Below are 24527 nucleotides of genomic sequence, written 5' to 3' on the forward strand. Positions count from 1 at the left end.
TCTATGCTAATAGAGATAGAAATCGTTATGATGTTAAATTATTGTCAGAAAATAACATGTGCCATTATTCATACTTATCTTCTATCTAACCAATCTGAAAGGTAAGAGTTCGGCATAAATAACCATTAAAATGCATACTGCTCATGGAGAAGTTGCTTTTCACGAATGAAGTAATAAATTCCTTAGACGATCTTAACGCTTAAACGCATGATTTTTCCAAATATAATGAAATATCTTGAAATTGTCAATTTATGAGTTATACAATGGACCATAGAAATTAGTATAAATAAATACAAATTCAAAATTCACTTGAAGAATCTATTTCGGCTTGCTGTATTATTTTATTCGCATTTCGTGCCATTTTTAGAGCCACTATAACTTAGAATTAAAACTTACTGGGCAATTGGGGCAGCAAGGCTCTTTCTCTCTTTTTTAGATAATGAAATTCATCTTTCTATCGCGTGTATGATATTAAATTTAATAACTGAAACGCAGCATTTGATATTTTAATCGGACAATATAACAATATTGCGTTGTCCCGTGTCATATGATGAAGCACCGCGCTAAGCACTTCCGGGAGCTTACGTTGCACCGCTAATTTATGGATCAATGTCGAATACAATATCCCCCTTTAGCTCGTGCGTATTGTTCGAAGGGAGCGTGTGACAATGATCACAGAATACACGAGTATGTTTCAACGTCGAATCTGATGCATCGCGTGTACAATTTTCTTTCAACTTTGAACGAAGCCGTCCAGGCTTTCGGTTCCTTCTATTCCGTGTGTATTTCCATGTCCCAAAAAACATACTATTGAATATCGATCACCTGTTGCTCGGAATATTGGAAAATATTGAAACATCGATCGAGAATATATGTAAAAATGAAAAAGTCCAAATCATTTATGCTGGTTGAAGAAATTTTCGTTTACAAACTTCCTAAACCACTTTGTTTCTATCAGTTCTCTCAGTCCCCTCTTTCTAGTTGATTGATTCATATTCGTTGGAATATTTATTGAGAAGGGAGGACGTTTCATTGTTGCAAAGTTGAAATATTGTTATGGACTGTTGCAACACAGATTTTTCGAACTAGGCGCAGGTTTTATTTCGCAGGTGCTCCGTGCAAACGCATCATGGAAATTGAACTGGATCGTTTTTAGTAATCAATAGTTATCAAATATACACATAATATTTTAATATCTTTAATTATATCCAAATGCTAATATATCAGCTAAATGTATTTGATTTATTATTATTCATGTATTATGAGTAATAAGTATGTTAAAATATTATGTGTACATTTAATTTGCTTTCAGATTTTTACCTATTTCTGTTCTGAACTGAATGAGACTTTAAGAAAACATTCCTCGCAAAAATTTAATATTTTCCATCTTGTAAGCTGCTATATACGAATGTTATATACGTTTAATGTATTGTTATTTCAGGGAATTTTCTGGCATTTGTTTTCCCAAGTTTTTAACATTGTATATCTTATTCAGATTCTTATTTTGTGTTAATTTTCACACTGTTAAGAATTTCTCTCTGTTAATCGAAATGCAACGTGAAAATAACGGATTTAACATGGGAAATTGAAACGAATTCGTTTAATAGACCGCTCAATATGGTCGGTCATTTATCGTTTCCAATCAGTTTCCGGATATGCATAATGTTATCTCGCCACTTTCACGTAATAAAACTTCGGTCGATAATCGCTGAATTTCGTGGACCACAAATTCGTTAACAAACGATCATCTTGATAAATCTCGATGGTGAATTGGAATTACGACGTCATTTTCAAATTTCTTCCTCTTCCCTTGAAATTAAAATTATCCATTAACAAGAACGTATCGCTTTTACGTCATTCCATTCTGATTCTATAAATAAATTCTCTTTTCGGTGCTTGATAATTTTGTACAATTTTCTACAATATTTGATGTTTCATAAAATTCGAAGCATTTCCGACTAAGTTTTTATAGAACATAATATTTTCACGAAAATGGGACACGAGTTTGTTAAATTACAACAGAGACTGAAAATAACAGAGTGTCTTTATCAATATTTAACGTTTCATAACTATCTAGTTTTAAAAGCTAATATTCAAGTTCATTGTATTTAATGTTGTAACAAAAGAAATGTATGGAAAACCAAGTCGACCATTCGAATTCCATTAAAATAATGACTTCATTTTACTCTATATTCGTTGGTAGCCATGCAAATGCGCAGTCTAATAATTGCTCAAGGGTATTACCAAGCATCTGAAACCATTCCAACCACCGAGTTTCATGCTTTTTATACCTTCTATATTAATTACTTTCAGGACACAACATCTAATTCTTTGAAGTACCATCTAATGCCATTTTCTGGTGACAACGTTCAAGGATCTTATTACACTTTATTTACAGTCGTTAATTAATTTGAAATATGCGTTTCGTATTATCCTTTTGAATATCAAAAAATGTTCATAAATTTAATCACGCGGACTACTATTAATTAATTTAATAAAATGCTAGCTTATATCCAGCAAGCGATATAAGAATGAAATAGTCGAACCAAAACGAACCTATCATATTTTTCTCTTGTGTGATTTTCGTATCGTAGCTCGAGAAATGAAATTTCTGTACGTGGTTCTAATTCGATTAGGACTGTTGATATGCACAAAGTATTTACAAACCGTGAAAAGAATCTCCCGGAGGATTCAAACGAAACGTTGCGAACGTTCAACGATATAATTAATAAAGCATGCTGGCGTTGCGGAGAATCTAAATCAATGGAATTAAAGCGTGCCCGATCTCTTCGTCCGTTTTAAATCTCGTTTCTTCTGAAAGGGAAAAACAAACGGTTTTTAATAATCGTTTCGAACGACACGATGAGGCATTCGAACAGAAACGTTGCAAAAAAGGAATCGTCGATGCAATTACAAAGCTTTGTATAAGCTATTGAAAATTCGCGGGGAATTTCGATAAATCACCGACTTTCCCACGCTCGGATAAATCATCGCAGTGTGAAATTACATCACTTTCGAGAGCTCGAACGAATTAGCCAACGGGGAGGGAAAAACGTTAAATTAATAACAACGGCGAAGGCTGGTAAACATTTCTGTCGGATTATTCGACATTTCTCTCTTTCTTCCCGATGAAATGTTTTCACCGTGTACGAACACGGTAGGCGAATGTAGTTCTCACCATGTGTTTTCACATATGTATACGATGGAACTGCTACAACCAATGGGAATAATATTAAATAGTGTTAAGGTTATTCGATGTATCATATGTGGAATTAAAGAAACGCGTGGGTAAATTGCAAGGTATTGTAAGTATATATATATTGTGAATATTAAAGTATTCGGAAGCACACATACCATACAGTGACGTTGTAAGTATACCCGAGTGAGTGAATGTTGGTGCAGTGAAGTGGTGCAACAGTGCAGTTGAAATTGTGGTCCTGAAGAAGAACTTGTAAGTATTGTCTTGTGTACTTTCTTGTAAATGATGTGTTAAATAAATACAATTTTTTTTTTCTTTTATCATCCTTATGTTTAATGAAAGTTCCTGCATATTTATTTCGACGATTAGGATCCACAATTCTCAACATGTCCAAATTTTTTTGGTCATTCTCTACCGACTAAAGATTTGTTTTACGTTGAAACGTAAATAATACTACCTAGTATAACCGATTGTAATTCCAATATCCTTTTTTTATATTTCTAACATGAATAGTGTTAAGGTTATTCGGTGTATGTGGAATTAAAGAAACGCGTGGGTAAGTTGTAAGGTATTGTAAGTATATATATATTGTGAATATTAAAGTGCAAAGTGTGGAATACAATGTAAGCTGGTCCAGATCCTCACACTAGCAATGTTACTCTGAGACTAAAAGAATCCTGAAGCCAACGTCGCACGTGTACCGCTTATGGTCTGTCATCGACGCATTCTTTTGTCTATGCGCTATCGATGACCTTAGCGCTTGAGAAAACCGAAGACCAGATATAGAGTTTTCCTGGAAGTGGCGATCACTTCAACAAATAGAAACTTTGGTTTTTTTACTTTATCCTGTGGCCCTTGCAAGTTTATCAAATTCAAGGAGAAAGGATTTATTTAATTACGAAGATGGAAAGATGAAAGTGGCTACTGTTTCTGTGTCAATGGAATTATGGAATATTTCATTTGTCAGAGAATTTGATTATTTCACGAGGATTAAAAAGGTTTGAGGCCTGGATAAAATTTGAGCGGGAAATGCAAATATTATGTGAACAAATATATTAGAAATAATTCAGCGAAATTGTTGATAAATGATGTTAATTTAACCACCGACAATATATTAACTAAACGTTTCGACCTATTCCAAAGTATCATATCCAAATGCAAACATGCAAGTTAAATCCACTCGAGCTGGTTCAAAACAGGGTAATTTCCACTACGTATTTCTCAATTTGTACAAATATACATACGTATGATTGAACTCAATTTCGAAAGACGACCAATCGTCCAGAGGTAGAGTCTGGCGAGTTGCGCTTCCGGCAATAGCCGGAAGTCCGCGATTCGATTTGTCGAACCGAGCTACGAAAAACGAAGAAGCTCCGAAATATTCACCGGAAATTGAAGCAACGATGAAATAATGTTTGCGAAGAGGATAGGATTTTCTGCACAAAATTCGCGAATCATTTACTTTGGAAAGCAAGCGAGTTACCAACGAATGATGCTTGCGAATTTAATTAACGATTCAATAAAGATGATTCGTCTGGAGTATTTTAAATAAAATTTCATTTGCTGGAAAATTAATGTTACGCCATTATTTCCAATATCAAATATTGGTATTTTATATTGGTATCGTTCAGAATTATCTCAACTGTTCAATCCCGAGAAATCAAGAAATCAAATCCTCAACGATTCAAATCTGAACGTACGGAACGCACCGAGAGGTGAATGAACCTAACCTCAATTCGGAACACGTCATATCCAATTCAACAACAAATCAGAACGATCTCGATCTCAAAATTGTCAGAGCGCCAGACCAGCTGTGTGTTCTTAACAAGATGGAAATATAGAGAGCGAGGGCTGGATGAAAACGCAAAAAAAGTGGGCCGGCGTCGCGATGCATCGAGCAGATTGACCAATCCGCGTCTGGATCGCGAGGATCTCGCGCGGCTGCGTCGCGCTGATAAATCGGATTCCGGCTGATAAATCAGCCGTGGCGCGACGATAAATTCGTGCCGGCTGGCGTACGTATCGCGAGGAAATATCGCGTGATCGTGTCCGATTAATAACCGGCCGATCGTCCTTCTCCCAGCGCCATGTTTTAATTAAAAGCGCACCCTCGCGGCCCATCTTCACGATGCCTTTCTTCGGTCGAAAGTCCTGAGGAACCTCTATGGTGATTTTGCTTATTTCTTCTTCGCGAATTATTGGATTACTTCAGGTCTATAGGATTAGGACGCTTATTCGTATGGCTTGGGATATTGAATTGGATTGAGCGAAAGAGTTCTCGAGGATGTAAAGAATGAACTTTGGGTTTTTGATAAAAGTGATTCGATAGTTACAAGCTCTAGATATATCGGTTTTTGGGGTACGAATCATTTAAGTGATTTGGTAGCTGAGTGGTTTAGGAAATTAAATTGGATCGAAAAGGGATGGTCGATGTTAAAATAAAATTCGACTTTTAAATGGTTTGGAAATTGGATCCTATATTTTTGAAATACGATTATTGGAAAATTTTGTAATTCTGTAATTTTGTATATTGCTTTCAGTATCCTGAGAACTGAATCTCACGTCGAAAAGAAATGTTCAAGGAAATAATTAACTATGTAAGAAACTTAAATCATCCAATGTGATCTAGATAAAATTGTGGTTACGCCGTGTTAAGCCCGTTGAACCCGCATAGCAAGTAACCGTGTGTTATTCGATAGTAACATCGATTATGCAAATGGTTCTCTAACAACGAAAAGTGGCCTCTTTAAATTTAATGTAATAAAGGTTTGCCATCGAGTTTACCAATATCCTCTTCTTTGATAGCGTTCTCAAAGGAGTAGAGTCTATAAAGATTGCCCTCGAGGAAAGAAAGCAGTTTGTTGGGAAGAAAGCACTGCTTAAAAAAGGGCGAATACTTTTTTTTTACAGGGGACAGTATCCTTCTCTTTTCGTAGAAAAAGCAATTTTTACAGGATGGCTCTTTGCCTGAGGAAGTAGCGTATTTTTTCTTCTTTTTAAATTTATACGGATGGAACTCGAATTAACCTAGAAAAATGTAAGACAGAGGAATATGCAGGAAGGAGGAAATTAATTGTTCAGTTTTTCGATCAGTATTACTTCCTGTAATTTTGTGAATAATAATTTGTTCGAGACAGAAGCACAGACCCCGTTATCCATTCAATCATAATCTCTATATTCTCATTATAGTTCGGATCACGACACATTGTCGTGATTACAAACACAAAATTATCGAAGATAAGTATAATTTATGCGAAGGAAGATTGTTAGGACGGAAAGGATGTAATAAGATACAGTACGGTTTATGAACATTCCTGTTAGTCTTTGTTTTCTCTTCTGTGAAAATTCATTATACCACGGCTGTTGCACAAATTCTGACCATTTTAATTGCTGTCTACGAATATTGCAATCCAATTTCTAATATTAGATAAGGATCGACATACGAGGATTCGCGAAGGAGACTTTACCAACATCCGTGATGGCACTCTCGCAAGATATCGCAAAGCCCTGATAACATTCAGTCCAATTCGTATTATTGCTATCATTTATGTACACAGAGTACGTAAATGATAAAACGTAAACTCCCACGAAGTTCCGAGTAGCTAATAAATATCGCAATTAGAAATTTATTTTTTTCACACTGGGACGAATATTCTATTTAGCAATCTAAATATTTCCATAGCACGAAGACTATACAAACGATCGTGATATTTATCTCATTCGCTCTAACTAAGGAAAAATCCAAAGAGTATGGCAAATACGTTCGGATACGATCGGTGACCTGGTATACAAATAATTTCACATTTATGCTAAGCACTTAGCATAACAGGCTATCGATACGATCGTTACGCTTATAAAAGAAGCCCCACGATCCCGAAAACCAACAAATTCTCGAAGTTTGAACGATCGAAGACGGCGAAATCCAGAAGAATCAGAATGAAAAACCTTGACTCGACTAATTATAGAGGCGGGTCTTGAGCAGTGCTCGGCCTTGAGAGTCACTGGTCGGCATCACGATGCACGCATCGCCGCCAAACGCAGCGGTGCACGTGTGCATTTGAGTGTGGCGTGTGCATACGAAGCTATGAATGGAGCGAACTCTGCCCTCGACTTCCTATGCACCCTTCCTCCGGCGCCTTTAGTACACCGTGTGGTTCCTTTCCCCAGTTGCCTTCGTGATTTCCCTCTGATCCTCTCGCCGTTTCCTTCAACCTTTCTCCTTCCACGAATCACCGTCTCTCGACCGATCTGGTGTTCAGCCGCCGGCGAGAAAGCATAACGCGTGTAACGTGACGTTTCACACACGCGAGAGACCGAGTACCAAGGCTGCCGGGTACTCACGCTGGATAACCTTTGTCTCCGGTACAAGGTGATGCTGGCGACCATTGTACCTGTAAATGGTAACTTACACTTTCCGTTTTGTATACGAATGTAAAAGAAAGAAAAAGGCGTGTAAATTGTCCTTTTCCGCATTTCATCGAAATTGGACGTTCAAAGCGATCAGTGGACTACGAATTTTTCTGTATTTTTGTGAAATTCAAAGGTATACAAATGCGCACAATGCGTGTGATACGGAAAAATAAAAAAAAACATCCGAAATAGAATATTTACTATAATATTTGATAGATGAAACAAGCTTTTGTTTAAATACCATCTTTTTTTTAGGTATGTTCAGAAAACTATAAAAATGCGTAGGAATCCGCAGTCCCGTAGCGAGGGGGAGGGGCTAAAGTAAAGTAAATTAATAGGATAAAAACGATCAGTGCTATGCGATAGTTTCTCCATAGTTAGAGTAAATTGTACGGGACTATCCCGAATAGTAACTTTATTCGCTATGACTTCGACGACGCTTCTTGTAATCGTTGCACACCGACGCTGGAAGAGCAATTTGAAGTTCCTTACAACAAATTTCTCATTCGATTCTTTTCTGAAAATGAGATCGTTTTTCCAGGACACGTCCGTTCCTTTGCCATTGTCCGCTTTGCACTAGGCAACTTGATTCTGTTCTTTTATGGACCCAACAATAGACTAGCTTCTTCCATATGAGCTTTACCGGTTCTTACAACTAATGGCGTCCTAATTCTTTTTGTTGTCATTTCGTAAATTTTCTGCTTGTTTTCTCGAAGTCGTTAGGAATGCAAGGAAGAAATTCTCACACAAAAAATCGATAGCGCAACTTTGTTTCTTTCCTCCGTTACTTGCACGAAGGGAAAATTTACGAAAGTTTTGTCTCAGCGATTTTACTGACGGATAAAATTGTCTGAGAATTTAAGTTTTAATTTCATTCGGAGAATTTTCACAAATCCTCTGATTAATCGTGGATAAGAAGATTTAGCGAATCGTTTCGTCAAATAGATGTTACAGAGAATCTTGGAATACGTCGGAAATATTTATAAAAAAATGCATTTACAAAGTCCTGCAGTGGATGTTGCGAAAATATTTAAAAACTTGACTTCTCGACTATTTCCAGCAACGTATTTTCCCTATTTCATCTCGATTTATTTGTTCAAATACTTTCAACTCATGGATTTCGGAGTAAGAATATAGCAAGTAGAAACGACCAGTCCTGGGCAGACACACAATCGCGTGGCCATTCCACTCGATAAAATTTCTTGTTCTCATTCATTCGACCATTAATACATTACTAATACATCTGTATCACTTATTAAACCTTTTTACTGAAAAAATTACACTCCACATGTTTTTTCAATATGCAAAAAAAAAAAAAAAATCATTCGACGTTACATCATGTTACTATCGATTTTCATCATCCAATTTCCATGTATCAATGTCTCTATAATTCGCAACACGTTCGATAATCTACTCTCCGTGAATAAATCAGTTTCACGTGTCACATGATAAACATTCACATTCATTTCCATCTTGTGGTATCTTTCACACTTAAATCCTATTATTCTCATTGACGGGATCCCTTGTCTTGAGCTACATTTAGCTACAAATTGGGCACGCCATACACCTTCAGTGGCTTGGAAATGAATTTATCGCAGGGCTGCGTTGCACTTTAAGCCACTCTGACGGTTCTACGCTCTCTCTATTTTTTATATCTTTTTTATTTTCCTCTTTTGTTCGATCCTGCGCGTCGAACAAAGGCCAACAACGAAATCTTTTTTTTTTTTGTTCAAACCGAAAAAATCGTTACGAGCCAGTCAGGGGTTATTTCACGATCGCGTTATTCTAGCGTGCACAGCTCCATTACAAATTATTCCGCGGTGATTCCGCGTAATCCTATTCACTTGCTGGAATAGGTTTTGAAAGGGAAACCGGTCACGCTTCCGGTGCGTGGAAAATTCACCTGGAAATTCGAGCAAAATGAGTCATTCACCATCGAATCGAGCTAGAAGCGATCTACTAGAAAATAAAGCGAAGTATAGTTTAAATCGCTTTTGCATTTTGAACGCTTAGTTTCCCTTCTACCCTTTTTAACTGATTAATTTTGATTCGTTTCGTGTGTATTATATTTTATACGATTTTTATCTCATTTTATATAGTTAAATTTTTATTTGCTTGTGATTGTGTTTCCGAATCGACGATACAATAAATGGAATTGAACGTCCTTTTTGTCTTTCTGAATGTTTAATTTTTCTTCCAATCTTTCTGTTGGGCGAGTCTCGTAGTTTAGAGTATTAATGTTGGCCCAGCTTTGTGTACGAAATATCAATTTTAAGGTATTAATTTCGCTTCACTTTGGTATTTAAAATTCCCTTATTTGCGAATTAAAAATATTTTTCGCAGAGCAGAGTAACGTTTGAGGACTGATGATACGATAAATTGGATTGAATGTTCGTTTTTATTTTTTTATCCTTCTTCATCGACACAAATTGATAACGTGGAAATATTGATTCGTAAACGCTTATTTTTTCTATATCCAATCACAGATTACCTTCATTTGTAATAATAAATATTGGTATTTTAAAATTAATCCTTATGTTCATTCGTAAATTTACTCGTTAATGCGATATACCGAATGCTTCTATTTGTTTCCCATATTTCAAATAAAATTTGGATATCGAAATCAAATAAGATTGGAAACATTGCAATTTCGACAACTGAAATTAAATTTAAACAGACGCTAGTTTACCTTTCCTTTATTGCGTTTTCATTTTATATTATGTTTCATCAGACAGATGTATCGTCGTTAATTTTGTTCGCTTGTAACTTGTGTACGTGTAAAGCTATTAGTCAGAGAATCAGAAATTGTTTCTATAACTGTACGTGCTTAGGAATGCACAGTGTCATGGAGGTATTCTTGTAGACATCTCTTGCGAAGGTTTCGAATTCCATAAAATCCAAGAATCTGAATAAATGTAATTACTAAAATGTTCTTTCTTTGATAAATTATTTTATCGTTTCCTGGTAAAAAGTTGCATCAAAGTACGAGACATTATAATTCATAATTTACGAAACGAATTTTTAATTAACGATAAAGTTCGCCACGTCATCTGATATAAATAAAATTGGAAAAGTGATATCAAATTTTTGTATGGTGGTGTATAAACTATGTTATGCTACACGTTCTGAACAGTGTGGTCATTGAAACGGAACGATCTGTCGCAGGTTGCAGGTACGAGGGTCGCAGATATGAAGAGGGCACGTCGGTGGTCACGTCCGAGCCCTGCTTGCAGTGCAGGTGCAGCGACGGTGCGTTGAGATGTCGTCTTCGAGTTTGTCCACGACTGCCAAACCCACCACCCACCGGATGTCGCGTTCGTTCGCCAGGAGAGAACGTCTGTTGCCCAGAATTAATTTGTAGCGAGACACGTTAGTACGATTATGAAAAATGTCTCAACTTTGCTCGGTTACGTTATACATCGCGAAACCAATCTGTTTCAAATTAGAGTTATATAATGTAAAATAATATGTAAAATTAGCAAAGAACGATGAAAACGATATAATATAATAATTTTATTTTATTTATTCGGCATACACCACTGTATTTGAACCGAGTTGCTAATACTAGATATTATTAGTTTCAATAAAAAAGCTCTAATAAACAATTCGTCGTTAGCAAAGAAAATTCAGGATACAGAGAGTTAAAGATGAATGAACATTTTCAGGTGACGCCACGAACATGTTGCGAAGGTCTAACGTTCACGTGGAGGCAGAAGAGAAGGTTGAGGAACCTCAGAACTCTCGTTTTCAAGGTAATCGTTGTAGAACTGTAGACAGAGGGAATTTAGAGACACCCGAAACTCGCTGGGCAACGATTATATCGATGTTGGATATTGTTCTTGCAACTTGTTATGATATCAGAGAATAGTAATTGAATAGGCGTTGAAATATCGCTATCGGAATAAGGTTGTTAACATTGCCACTAAGTTTGCCGAAACTGATGTGTTTGCACTTATTTTTAGCAAGTTTATAGAGCGGAGAATGGTCGTTGTGCTTTACGACGTAAGGGGAACTGTGGTTTACACCTTCTTCGTTGTTATCATAATCTACGATATGCTACCGCGGCCTACTATTCGAGGGCTAGTACTGTTATTACCCTCCACTTCATTGGTATTACAGTTTACGACTTGAAAATTATCGCTCCTATAACCTATGATTTAGAGTTGCTGCTATCTGGCCCCACAATTTAGCAAACTTACCATTAAGGCTTGTAGGATTTTAATTTTTGCGAACGTTTGCTACCCATTCCTGTTATTTCTACCCTGTGTGCAATCTTTTTAATAATTCTACAAGCTACAATCACAAATTAGAATTGCGAACTAGGTTCTTTATCTATCTTTTCTTTTCCTTCTTATTCTTTATCTTACAGGTAACTATCATTTCAGCCCTTACAATATTCAAAAGCAATACTTTATTTTACTTTTTACATTACAATATTTTACTTTTCGAGATTAAAAAATCTTACGATCCTAAGACCTTAGACTTAAAGATCTGGAATTATAAATCCACAGAATGTTTTAATTTAAAAATTACAATTACGAGGTATTCATTGATTCAAAAAGATGTCTATGCATCTTCTTTCTTCAAGTCTCACTGAAACGAGACTCAACGACATTTATTAATAGTTTTTTTTTAACACAGATAAGCAGCGTATTCCTTCAGAATACTCAATAGTATAGCTCTGAAAGGTACATATAGCACGAGTAAGAAGTAAAGTTGCTTTCTCAAAGCAGACCACGTTCGAGAGTGGTTGCAGTTAAAAGATTCAACATCAGGCTGATGGTCGGTGGTGTTAACAATCAGGTTGCCTGCACGAGGGCGTGAGATACGGGCCTGGCTCGGCGATGATGGGCTCACGTAGATGCGAATACTGCTACTGCATCTCTGGAGCGAGAAAATGCATCAGACCAAAGTGCCTGCTGCCCCTGCCAGGATGCACTCCACTGTATGCCCCGCACTCCTGCTGCCCGGTTGCCTACAATTGCACCCGTGAGTGTAGTCTTCATTCGCCGCGAATCCAAATAATAACTCATACAGCATTCTCTTCTTCTCTGTTCTTTAAGATCTCCATTCGTCGACGCTGGCGCCGATCACGGGAAACGGTGAGTGAAACGTTTCATTTATTCCCCCTTTTTCTTTTCTTTCTTCTTTTTTTGCATGGAAGAAGCTGAGTCAAGAAGCCGTACGTTCGAATCTCACAGGTTTCGAAAGCAATTGCAATTACGAATTATTCATTGAATCAAACGGAGTACGCAACTATCATTTTCACCCCTACAATTTTCGGAAGATTTTAGCTCCGCAAGTTTCTGCTTCCCAAAGCTTAAAATCTTACGTCTTTGAAGTATTTGCTTTCGTGTGCGAAGGATTGTTAAATTGATGGTTAAAAAAGAGTATCTTAATATGCAACACATAAGAAATATTTTTAATTTAGAGATACAATGGATCGTTCGTTAGCCGGTTCCACCGATCTAGTAGTTTATCTCTACTGTAAAACTAAATTGTTTATAATTTGAAGAATGAGCGTCAAAGGATGCTTTTATGGAACTTTCTTCATTACCTCGATGTCCAGAATCGTATCCGTACGATCAATATCCTTCGCTCTTGTTTTAATATTCCGTAGAAAATATTGTACGTATATGTATTGCACGTATGCGTAGTAAAACTTTTCTCAATTATAACTAAGATGCGGAACAAAAAGTGGTTCTCATAACGGGCAGAAAAAGAGAGACGAAAGAGGAATTCTTAAAAAGCCTTTCGTAAGGATAATTAGATGGTACTCGGTACGCGATAAAACCTGACGCAATTTAAAGGGATTAAAGTTCGCCATGCAACGTCCCGCTGATTTTGCGCCGCGATGCGATTTTTCCTCATAAGCTGAGCTTAAATTTAAACTCGGCCAGCAAGCCGAATGGAAGGAGAGAGCCAGTCGGCTTCTTCCAAAGCGGCTGATACAGCGACCGAAGCAAACTTTCCTTTTTATCGCGTTAAACTTTTCGTCGCAACTTTCACCGGATAGAGGGCCGGCTCTGTCTGAGCGGCTTTTCAGAAAAGACGGAACCGAACCGACTGCTTCTGTTTGCCAAACGATCACTAACCTACACGTTCAGCATAAATAGGCGATTGAAAATACTGAATTAACTCGAAAGTCGAATTTTAAAGAGCGTTCCATTCGTACACCGGATATTCGACGAAATATTTAAAGGCTTTGATGTATTCGCTTTTCTTATGCTCATCCACGGTATTTATATTTTAAAACACAGTTTAAAAATATCGTTCATTTTTTTAAAACCCTGTAAAAGTACCTGGTTACTTGGTAGGTCCAACAGCGAGTCGTTATAAAAATTTAACTGTTAATTCATATCACCATATTATTGGAAATATTACAAGTTCTTACTAACAAATAGGTAATTACCAACAAACAGGTGAAATTTATTAAATATTTCTTGTATCTACGTATCTATCGTGCTAGGCAATAACTTAATGCAAGTTAACCCTAGCGGTAGGATATAACATCGTTTCTAATCTTTCTCAACCTACTTTCAGACATTTATATTTCATATTTTAGATGTTACAAGCGGAAATTTCTACCTACTTTGACTGTGTTTTCCACGTTTCCTATATAATAAAGATGACCAAATTTGGTACTTATGGAGGATAATGTACGTAACACGTACATGCACACACATGCACGCGCGTTGGAAAGTTGAAGGGAAACGTTTTAATGCAATAATAGTTCGCTCTGCCAGTCGACGTTACGTTATCCCGTGACACTCCGTGCTTCGAAAAGATTTCCACCACGACAGCGGCCGCCGTTTCTCCGCTCGTTCACTTAACGCCCAGTTTCATTCAATTTTACGACGGCGGCCACCCTTTTCTTCCGTGGAAATGAGAAATCATGTTTCCCAGAAAATCTGACGCGTGAAACGACGACGTGCAACATTTGTTTTACTTCCGCGAATTTTTGCTTTCGACACTACACACCTGCAGTTACTTAGAGCTGACGTTTTTATCCGCTGAATTTTTCTACTCCTTCTTCATTATCATTCGTCTCGAAAAAGTATTTTTATCCTTATCTTTGTATTAAAAGTATTTCCATACATTTTTATCGCGCAACTTTCGTACGCTCTTTTCATTTTACAACGTTCCGTTACAAGCTTTTTGATTGATCTTTTTTAAATGTGCTATTGTGTGTTCTTTCGGAATTATTTTGATTGGTTTTGTGCAATTGACATTTCAATTTGCCATTTCTAGTTCATTTTTTAAATTCTATCGACAGATTGTTTTTTTATTTAAATTCATCTTTCACCTTGCCTTTTTCATATTTAACCCGCGAAAACAAAAAATCTACTTTTGCCAAATCAATAGAGAATCGTTCTGCTCGTTTCGCTTTCGAGATACCGTGTCTCCGCTCATAAAGAATTACACGCGAAGCGTATCCATTTCATCTGTCTGGATTCTACATATTTCCAATACATCTTATATTATATATTCCTTTATTTTATATTACGTATGACAAAGTACTAAACAGAAATCTAGTCTACTTATATCGTGTCTTTACCTGCCAAAAATGATACCTGAAATATACTCATTTTCTCTGTCCGAATTCTTCATATTTCCGATACATTCATCCCTTTAAGATTTTTCATATTTATTATATTTATATTTGTTGAGATATGTATAATTTTCCGTGCTGGATTGGGTTAAATGCGTATTAGAGTTACTAGTATGTGAGTATTAGTGTGTGGATACATGTGTGTAAGCGTCCAGGCCTTAGTTAGGACAAAAGACGATTGGCAATGGTTTAGAAGCATTAGCAGTCGAGTGTAGAGAAAGTGCGGAGACGCGTGCAAGTGTGAATCGAAGAATATGTGAGAAATCCTTCTTGTAATAAATATATTATTATTTTAATATTACAGCCCAGTGTATATTCAATGTTCCTTCAACATTATTTCGGCACCAAAGATCCACAATTCTTAACAATATTTATATATACTTCTTAAAGATACTAGACAGAGAGCTATTCACGTTTATGCAGAGAATCGGTTTACATATTCTAGCATCGAGCTGCTATATCGTGACTTTACTTTTCCACCCTCAGAAACCACATAGCCCTTTCACCATTTACCAAAAGACCAACACTCTCGGATGCCGTTGCTTGTCCATTTAACGGCCAGTTACACGCGGCCGCTCAAAACTTAAACCTCCCTCCAAAGCCTCGTTTCCACCCCATTAGAAGTCCATTCGAACCGCCGCGCGTCGACTTAATCCCGCACAGTTGCCAGCAAACTATCCTCGAAACTAGCCTCCTCTGGCATCGCCTAAAGTCTCGTCCACTGCAAGTCCGCCGTGAAAACACTGAATAACGATCGAACACCGGGTCCTATTGTTCGCTTTTCGTCATCGATCGACAGCAAGGCGTCTAATAACGGCCTCAGGGCACTATCTTCTCGATAGAACTTAAGTTAGGATCGTCTCGTCGATCGATATTGACTTCCTACGTCCTTTTTGTCCAACCGCCATATTCGGCGATGGCGCAAGGAGATTGGCTGTTCGTTGCTTTATGACAGCTTCCGGAGAGCAGATTTCGAAACTGCTACCCTCGGAACCGTTTCGGCGTTTCGAACCGAACGAGAGGTGATCGGAAAGTTAAATTAGCGGATTAGCGAAGTGATCCTGTTTCGATTTCCGAGAATAGGGCTGTAATAGATTGAGACTTCAAGTATAGTGTATGTATTCGATTTAAAAGTTGTGCGTATCAAATGTGTTGGATTTAAGGGATTTTTATAGGATAAGGGCTGTTAACGAACGAATCGATGAAATAGTCGTATAAACGTCACGGATCCTTATCGTCCAACGAAGTTTTATTTTTTTTTAACAGGTTTAACAGATTCTATTCTTTCGAATGGTATCAAATTTTTGTAGTCACGTGAGAGTACGAAATTTAATTAATTAGTATATAAATGTTATAGTAAATAGACTGGTGTGCCAATGCTCTTTGCATGTTACGACCAGTTACGTAATTTATCGTTTAAATTCTTCAGCTAACAAAAAGGTTTGGTTCACAGGGTGTCGCGTGGGTTCGAGAGTGTACGAGGAGGGTGAGATGGTTCGGGACATCGAATGGAAGGCCGCCTGTGATAACTGTTTCTGCGCGATGGGCGCGGTACGATGCGTGCCTCTTGCTTGTGCACCTCCTCTTCAAGGCTGCAGCCCGATCGTACGCGAGGGACACTGCTGTCCATCCACCTATAACTGCAGTGAGTCGTAATGTCTTCGCATCAGGGTTGCCGCGATTTTGCCCCGCCCGACTGACACGCCCGGATTGTGTTTTCCGGTTCGTGGCCAATTACTCTCACCCTAAGACGAGTAACCTGTCTCCGAGTCAATCATGCTTCACACCGATGCTATCGTCGCTTCTTCCTCGATAACGATCGTACACGTGGTAAACCGCGTACCTTCAATTACTCTGTCATTGTGATGAAGCCTCTCTTTCGTCAAATAATATTTAGTTTAGAGAAGATTTTCAGATGATTTTTATTAGTTGCGTCTTTTAGGCTTCCACGTTGAATTTTTTAATTCGTGCATAACTTTCCTTCTTTCTTTTCGGCTACGATTCTATTTCCTAGGAAAATAGGGATACTGAAATGAATTTAACAAATATGACAGTTTATTTTGTTTCAAATGACGACAGGACTGGGGGAAATATATCGAGAGAAATGGAAAAATTTCATCTAGTAAGCTCGTTAAATTTCATACTAACAATCGTCAATTCTCGTTGCACAAAATGGAACTATTTTTATTCGAAAGTCGCATAAAGTTAAAATTTTGAGATTGTTGATAACGGTACACGCATCTAGCTTTTATCGCTTCTTTAGTTCATTTTCTTCTTTTTCTAGCGAATTGTTAATGAATTTTGTACGTAGAAAAATCTTGCATTCCCTTGAAAATCGAAGAGGATAAAAGGCACTTTGAATCCACCCATGAAGATTATCGATTTAAAACGATGGATTACCATTGAAACGATTTCAACGATCAACGATTTCGAGGATTCAACGCTAAACAGACGACGAAAAGATCCTTGCACGATCAAGGATAAGATAGGAAATCGTAAATCAAACCTCGTTTTTTGATCGATTGGACTAGTCGTTGAAATTGGTACCAGGGAATTCATGGGCAAAGTTAGTTTTGGTAGGGCGCGAAGATAGGGTATGAAATCGATGGTTTGTTACTACGAAGATATTGGAGTTGAAGTTGGAGGATTTCTCCGGAGGCATCGAGTGAATTTTTTAGTAGGAAACCCTGGGTACGGACGAATAAGTTTTGAATCGAGTTAGTGAATGAGAACGTGAAATGGCCAACAGGTCACTGAATGGGAATATGGAAAGCTTTATATATTTTTTTGAACATCGTAATACGTTCGAATTGAAGCGAATCGGCCAGAATTAAATAAATTCGAACAGAGAGTTTCCATTTTCTGGAAAACAACAAATTTTAATTCTTTGCCCCTTTTTTACGTTTTATTGTTTCGCAAAAAGAATTAAATTCGCAAATAACTATGCCGTTTTTCATAAAAATTCCAGACTTAATCTCGTAAGCTTGAAAACGTCACGAAACGGCGGAAGTTGGATTGAATTAGGAAATCGCCTAGGAAGCGTGGAATCGCGTGGAAAATCATTAAATTTAAATGCTCGGTTGAGTATCCGGATTCCGTGAAAAGGATAATATCCTCGGCGATTTCATGGTTCTGGAAAAGATTGGAATTTTTATCTCAACCTCAATTTTTCGTTTCGACTGTAAAAGAGTCGCAATAACGACATAGCTCAAAGTTTAATTATCAAATGCCAAGGATCATGCTACGGAAATTTGTAGCAACCTATTAACATAAAGTCTTAAAAAATTTTACTAAAATACATTTTTTTAGTGAAATTAATTTTTCGTTTCAGCTCGAAAAACCACCATAATGATATTCTTTAAAATTTATTTATCAACCACCAACAGATATTTAATTAACAGTCTTTCCACAGATATTTAATCAAAATTTATTAAAATAAGATTTCAGTTAGCGAAATACATTTTGGATGAAATTAAAGTGAAATAAATATTTGTCGTTGGTAAACTGTAGAGGAAGGTAGAAAAAGATATTATTTCTGGGAAAAATCTTGTAGTTTCTCGAACGAGCTGACTTTAGACAGCACTTCCGGACACAGGAGGCGAACGATCGTTCCAATTTCCTTCCGTGCTGCTTATTAGAGGAGTCGGGAAAGAAAAGACGGAAACACATAAGCCGGGTGGGGCGCCCAGCAAAAACCCTGTGCTCTTTCACAACCCTGATTACCACCTAGGTGTTTTAGCCCGAATGCCATAAGAAACTGACAGATTAAACGTTCAAGGCGGTAGCATCGAGGTTAAGGCCACCCAGAACTACGCCTCGTACGCGTTCATCAGCAAGGACTACGCCAAGTTTCGCAAGGAGACCAATTTCTTTGTACGTTTCTCATTTATTTTTTATTTTTAATCTCTTCGGCCATTCTCATACAACGAATAACTAACTTTTTAATGTATTTAAATAATTCCTTAGTAATTCACTAATCGACGCTTAAAAGTTATTAGAACAAACTGACCAACACGAGACGATCATTTTCTTAATAAATAAGAGATCATTCTCTCGTAAATTTCAACTTGGTACTTTTAGTGTCAAATAAATTTCACCTCGTAATTTTTTCCATTTCCTACTCAACGTTGCAACAAAGTTATCCAAAATGACATTTACATTTTCTCAAATTTGAATTTTCCATTCCATCGCCTGATCAATGTCTCGTGAACTTCAACGCACGCTGCACACGTTCTAATACAGCGACTATAATATCCTTTTAATTACAAATAGCTGAGGAGAGGAACGCAAGAAGCTGAAACGCTAATCCATCTTCCGTTTCACGAGCAGTTTCCGAAGCATCGAACGTTAAGCGACAAAATCGTCGAGATAAATGATCGTATAATTGTTTCGAACGGGTAACAGTCGGTTAACAAATATGAGAACAGAGTCGATTCATCGAGGAGCATGGATCTCTCGGCGAGGAATGCATCACGTTGCGTTCCTCGACTAACTAAGTTAAATGTCTGACACGGCGTCCGCTCTTGGCAGGATTGCATTAATTAAATTCCATTCGGCTTGTAAATCACGTGGCATCGGCTACGTACCAACCAAACCGTCTTTTATGACGATGGATGACAGGTGAAATCGGGGTTCGTGCCTATCAGACGATCAGACGCGTCCGGTCAAGATAAACTGCCTTATTGATCGTTCAATCGTCGATATTTTTTATTGACAAGCGGTTGACATTTATGTCTGCTTGTTAATTTTGATAAATTTGGAAGTGCACCGATTACGAGCATTGTCTTGTCGCGTAACTTTGAGAAATATTGTCACGATAGTTAACAGGTGGATCGTACACGTTTACACGAATTTATATCAATATGAATATTTTCGAAATTATTTATATCTCATGATATTTTTATATGTTTCGTATATCGTAAATCCGCGTGTCTTTCAAATCGTTCTATCTAACTCCGATCTATCTCAAACTGTCATAATACCCCATGATCCATTAGCACGTTTAATGGTACAGTGCTTGCATAACGCGAATCTCTACGATTTAATTGCTCGACGATTCTCAATATCCAATGAGTCGTAAACTCGACAATTCGATCACTTAATAACTCATTCGCTTAACAACCGAATAACTCTATCACTGACCATTTCCAATTAATTCGCTGTTCGTACAAAGCACCGATAGCCATTCCTTTCTATCGGTGATCAAGATTATATAGCAATGAAACTGATAATGGCGAATATTCCATGCAGCCGGCAGTTGATCGGACAAACCTAACCCACGCGAATGCACTGGTCGAGGGACGCGGTCATCGAGTAGTCGAGGAACGAATCGATTCTAGCACGAGGCAGGTCGTGGAGGAATCTTCGGTCTCGACCGATTCTACATCCTGGCCATCCACCTTCGAGACCGACATCATGGACAACGAGATCCTCGAGACGGTGGACTACGTGAAATCTAGCCCGGCAATCGTCGCTACCACTCCCGTCATCCTCGAAGAGGTAATTTTGGAGTAATACGAAGAAATTCGTGAAACGTTCGCAAAGTAGACACGAGGCAGATCTTTGATATTTTTCTCAGATATCTAACATTTTAGATATTTCTAATATCTTTGATATTACATCGATAGGAACTAAAAAAGAAAAAAGGGCGTATAGATATACATCATTTTACAGTCAACGACGAGCATGGACTCGACCACATTGGGATCAACTTTGTCGATCAAGGATGACGACTTCTCGAATGACTCGTCGACGATTTTCTCGACGAACAGCGTTGGCGAGTCGACGACGATCAACGTGATCGAGGATCTGTCGTCGCAGGACGATACCACTACGACTAGGACGACCACCACGACTACGACGACGGCGACTAAGGAATCGACGACCCTGTTACCGGAAGCGAGCGGGATCGATACAGTGACGGAGTTACACGAGTCAGAGGAGGAGAAGATGCACAACGTGACCGTGAGGAACAAGAATACGACCCCGTCTACGAGCGGAAAGCTCCAGCAGGATTTCGAGCACGCCAACTCGACGGTTAGTGTGCAAACAAATCGCTCGAGGATAACAAATAAATCGAGGATACTCCAGTGGATACAAGCGAGACTCCCTTGGCTCGATCTCTTGGAAAATATTACCCAAACTCCGGATGGTTTATACTCGATTGACGGGAAATACAGCAGTTTTGATTAACATTTGCGTAATCGGAAATTGGATAAAGACTATAGGCGTTTCTGCTTTTATAATATCGTGAAACGCTTGTCGAAAATTTATTTGAACGTGACCTGGAGAGTGCACGATGTAGGCATTGGTAGGATTTCATATAAGACGAGAAACGAAAGGGATTTTTATTAATATCTTTATTAATATTTATACAATTGAAAATCTCAAGGACGGTATAGGTATTCTTACTTCGTGATATTTAAAAATATTTGATGTAAATTTAGTTGAATCACGAGTTTAAGAGCGAACGATGTATGAGTTCATAGGATTAGAGGCAAGATGAGAAATAGAGAGATCTTTATAAAAATTTGCATGATCGAAAGTTCATTCAAAGAAAGAAACGCGAAAAGTCACAGGATCGTTCCTCTACGTGTGTCTCTTAAAATATCAGACACGTTTCTCGCTGTTGACTTGACAATCGTTGATCGATTAACGTCTAGTTTGACAAACAGTCAATATCAATCCGCGGATAGAGTCAAAACCATATAACCTGTTGCCATTAGGTGGAACCAGTGGAGACCACGGAGTCGATGGGCAAAGGGTCCGTCACCAGGACGTCATCCACCGTACTAATGCCGGACGACATCCTAGTGATGAACGTGACTGTGAAAACGAATGTCTCGGTAGGTCACATACATGGTGTGACCATCAACCCGATTAGATCGATCCCGCCGGATGTCGAGGCTATCCTGAACATCACTCACCGTGAGAAAGGCGAGGATTACGATTACGATTATAGCGAGCCAACGTTGCCGCCGTCGTTACCCAATGTTAGGTAAGGTAAATACTGGTTCATCAAGTTACTGAGAAATTGTGCACAGAAAATTGGGTCAGACCGTTGATACTAGAAACGTACCGATTAAACGTAATAATGGAAGATTCTTTAAAATTATTTATATGTTTAATATTCGTGCTTTTCATAGATGGAAGAGAGGATCGAGGATGATACTGAAAAATTTATTTTTATTGAAACGTTTATGGAGGATACTTCAAATAGTATTGGAATATTCTACATACGTAGAGAGTATAGAATATTTCGCAATTAGATATACACTTTGTTTTTTAATCAGATTTCTAATCTTCGCATTCCGGAGAACGAATAATGGAACTGAGGGTAAATTTCGTTCTACTTGAAAACAATTTTCCGCCAAATGGGATAACCAGATCATCAGCGATTTGTAAAAGTTTCTTATAAAGGAAACCTTCATTTTCTTTCCTTCGTTTGTTTCGTTATCAACTTGTGACTGGTAAAATTGTACAAGACGGGCAAGTTCTTAGCATCAATCTTTAAAATCTCATTTCCGAATTCAAGTTAAGCAAAATTTAAGATGCATTTCTGAGTAATTTTCCAAATTCCAAGAACGAAGAAAACTACGGAACAAATTTAGGATAAGTGGTTGAAAGAAATGAGAAATGGTTGGATTTATGCGTTTCCATGCAGGATAATTCCGTTTGTGGCGGCGGACGCGTTGGTGAAAGACAAGACAGTCCCGTCGCCGGTTACCGGATATCCTTCCGGTTCGGTGGTAGTGCCTCCGGAGCTACGGCCCACCGACACCTCCGGATTTTACGATATCGCCACTCAGGAAAACAGATTCAGCCCGCCAGTGGAGACCGAAGGTGGGTCATATTTTAAACTCGTCCCACGGATACATTCTGCCACCCTCGTTCGCGTTTTACGTCCACCGTAAACCACGATTCTTCTCGCGGTGACACCTTCGAGAAGTAACGCTTTTACGTTTTTCTTCCCTTATTTTTTTCGTCTCTTTTTCCTGCTCAATGAGTTTTTAACAGCTCCTTGCGGTTTCATTAATGGAACCTTAGAAGCTTCTACTTTTATTCTTACTTTACTATTTCGTAGAACTTTTAACTTGTTTTTCACGTTTCGCTTCGTGGTACTGGGAGCGTTACAGACGCGTAATATAATTTGCATGCATATTCTTTTGAATATTACCAAAGAAATAAACGGCCTTAATCAGTTGTTTTCTTTGAACATTTCTTATCTTTTGGGTACTCGGTACATCCTACTGATAATTAATTGAAGACGTTTCAATTTAACAGGTTGTACCGCAAATGAATTCCCTATAGTTCTCCCTTCTGAATATAACATTAATAGCTTCTTCCGTGTTTCTACTTTGAACTGGATTTGTTTTCCATAAGGTGGATTCGTGCCAAGGGAGCCGCCCTATTTCGACGCTCCTTACCATTCCACCGATCTGAATCTGGAAATCGGAACAGGCGTCACCGTGGTTCCGGCGCCAATCACCAATCCTCATCGTAAAAGCGATGGTAACGAACATCTAATTTATTTCTTCCTTCGAATTTATTTTTTTCTTATTACAGCGTATTTTCCGCTCTATTAGCTGCGGATTAATCAATGGATTAGAATCCATTGAGCTCGCATCTAATTGTACTGCTATGTACATCATATTGTACTGTCATCGAGCAATCTATCTACGACAGTCGTAAATTTTTATTGCTAGCTTTTTCATTAAAGTAAAAAATTGTAATTTCAAGTAATTCCTCGACTGTTTCACAAGCGGAGGAACAATTCGCGTTATAGAGAGCTAAATTATAATTTTAAAATAATTTTAAGATTCAGGCGGCCGAGAAAATTTCGAAGCTGGCGAGTTCAACGAGATTCTGCTCTTTTGTTTCATAAATCTCAGCCAGCAACTGTCTCTTCGAGAATATGGAGTACCGTCACGGGGAGATTGTGCCGAGCAGCAGTATCTGCGTGATTTGCATGTGCTACTACGGCGAGGTGGTGTGTTCCACGGAAAAATGTCCACCTCTGAAGATCGGATGTAGAAGGATCAACACCGAAGAGACGTGTTGCGGAAAAATCGTCTGTGGTACGAAAAATTTTACACGACGAAAAAGTCTTTGAAGAAACCTTTGATAGAAGAATATTTCTTTAAAAATTGTTCGAATTACCTTTGCTGTTCGCTTTGTTTAAATTTTAATCTTCTAAGAAAAAGTAGATCTCACTGTGAGACGTATTTCTGCTCAACAATTAATCGGTACATTATTGATTTAACACAAACGAAATGGAATTATTTCTTGTTTAATCTTCAGTCTTTT

At 37.9% G+C, this 24527-nt stretch overlaps 1 protein-coding gene across 2 annotated transcripts in view; it reads left to right on the forward strand.

Moving 5' to 3' along the window:
• Positions 1 to 24527, forward strand: part of LOC132905608 (uncharacterized) — a 52587-nt gene that overhangs the window by 24241 nt on the left and 3819 nt on the right. For both annotated transcript variants that reach the window (XM_060957083.1, XM_060957084.1), the window contains exons 2-13: positions 10775 to 10978; positions 11275 to 11361; positions 12413 to 12598; positions 12673 to 12711; positions 16675 to 16866; positions 19000 to 19094; positions 20472 to 20720; positions 20895 to 21257; positions 21947 to 22218; positions 22885 to 23063; positions 23604 to 23732; positions 24113 to 24298. In XM_060957083.1, the coding sequence (XP_060813066.1) occupies positions 10775 to 10978; positions 11275 to 11361; positions 12413 to 12598; positions 12673 to 12711; positions 16675 to 16866; positions 19000 to 19094; positions 20472 to 20720; positions 20895 to 21257; positions 21947 to 22218; positions 22885 to 23063; positions 23604 to 23732; positions 24113 to 24298 (2181 nt within the window). The remainder of the gene's footprint in view (positions 1 to 10774; positions 10979 to 11274; positions 11362 to 12412; positions 12599 to 12672; positions 12712 to 16674; positions 16867 to 18999; positions 19095 to 20471; positions 20721 to 20894; positions 21258 to 21946; positions 22219 to 22884; positions 23064 to 23603; positions 23733 to 24112; positions 24299 to 24527) is intronic.

The sequence above is a fragment of the Bombus pascuorum genome, chromosome 3 (genome assembly GCF_905332965.1).
Source record: "Bombus pascuorum chromosome 3, iyBomPasc1.1, whole genome shotgun sequence".
In the NCBI taxonomy this organism is placed as follows: Eukaryota; Metazoa; Arthropoda; class Insecta; order Hymenoptera; family Apidae; genus Bombus; species Bombus pascuorum.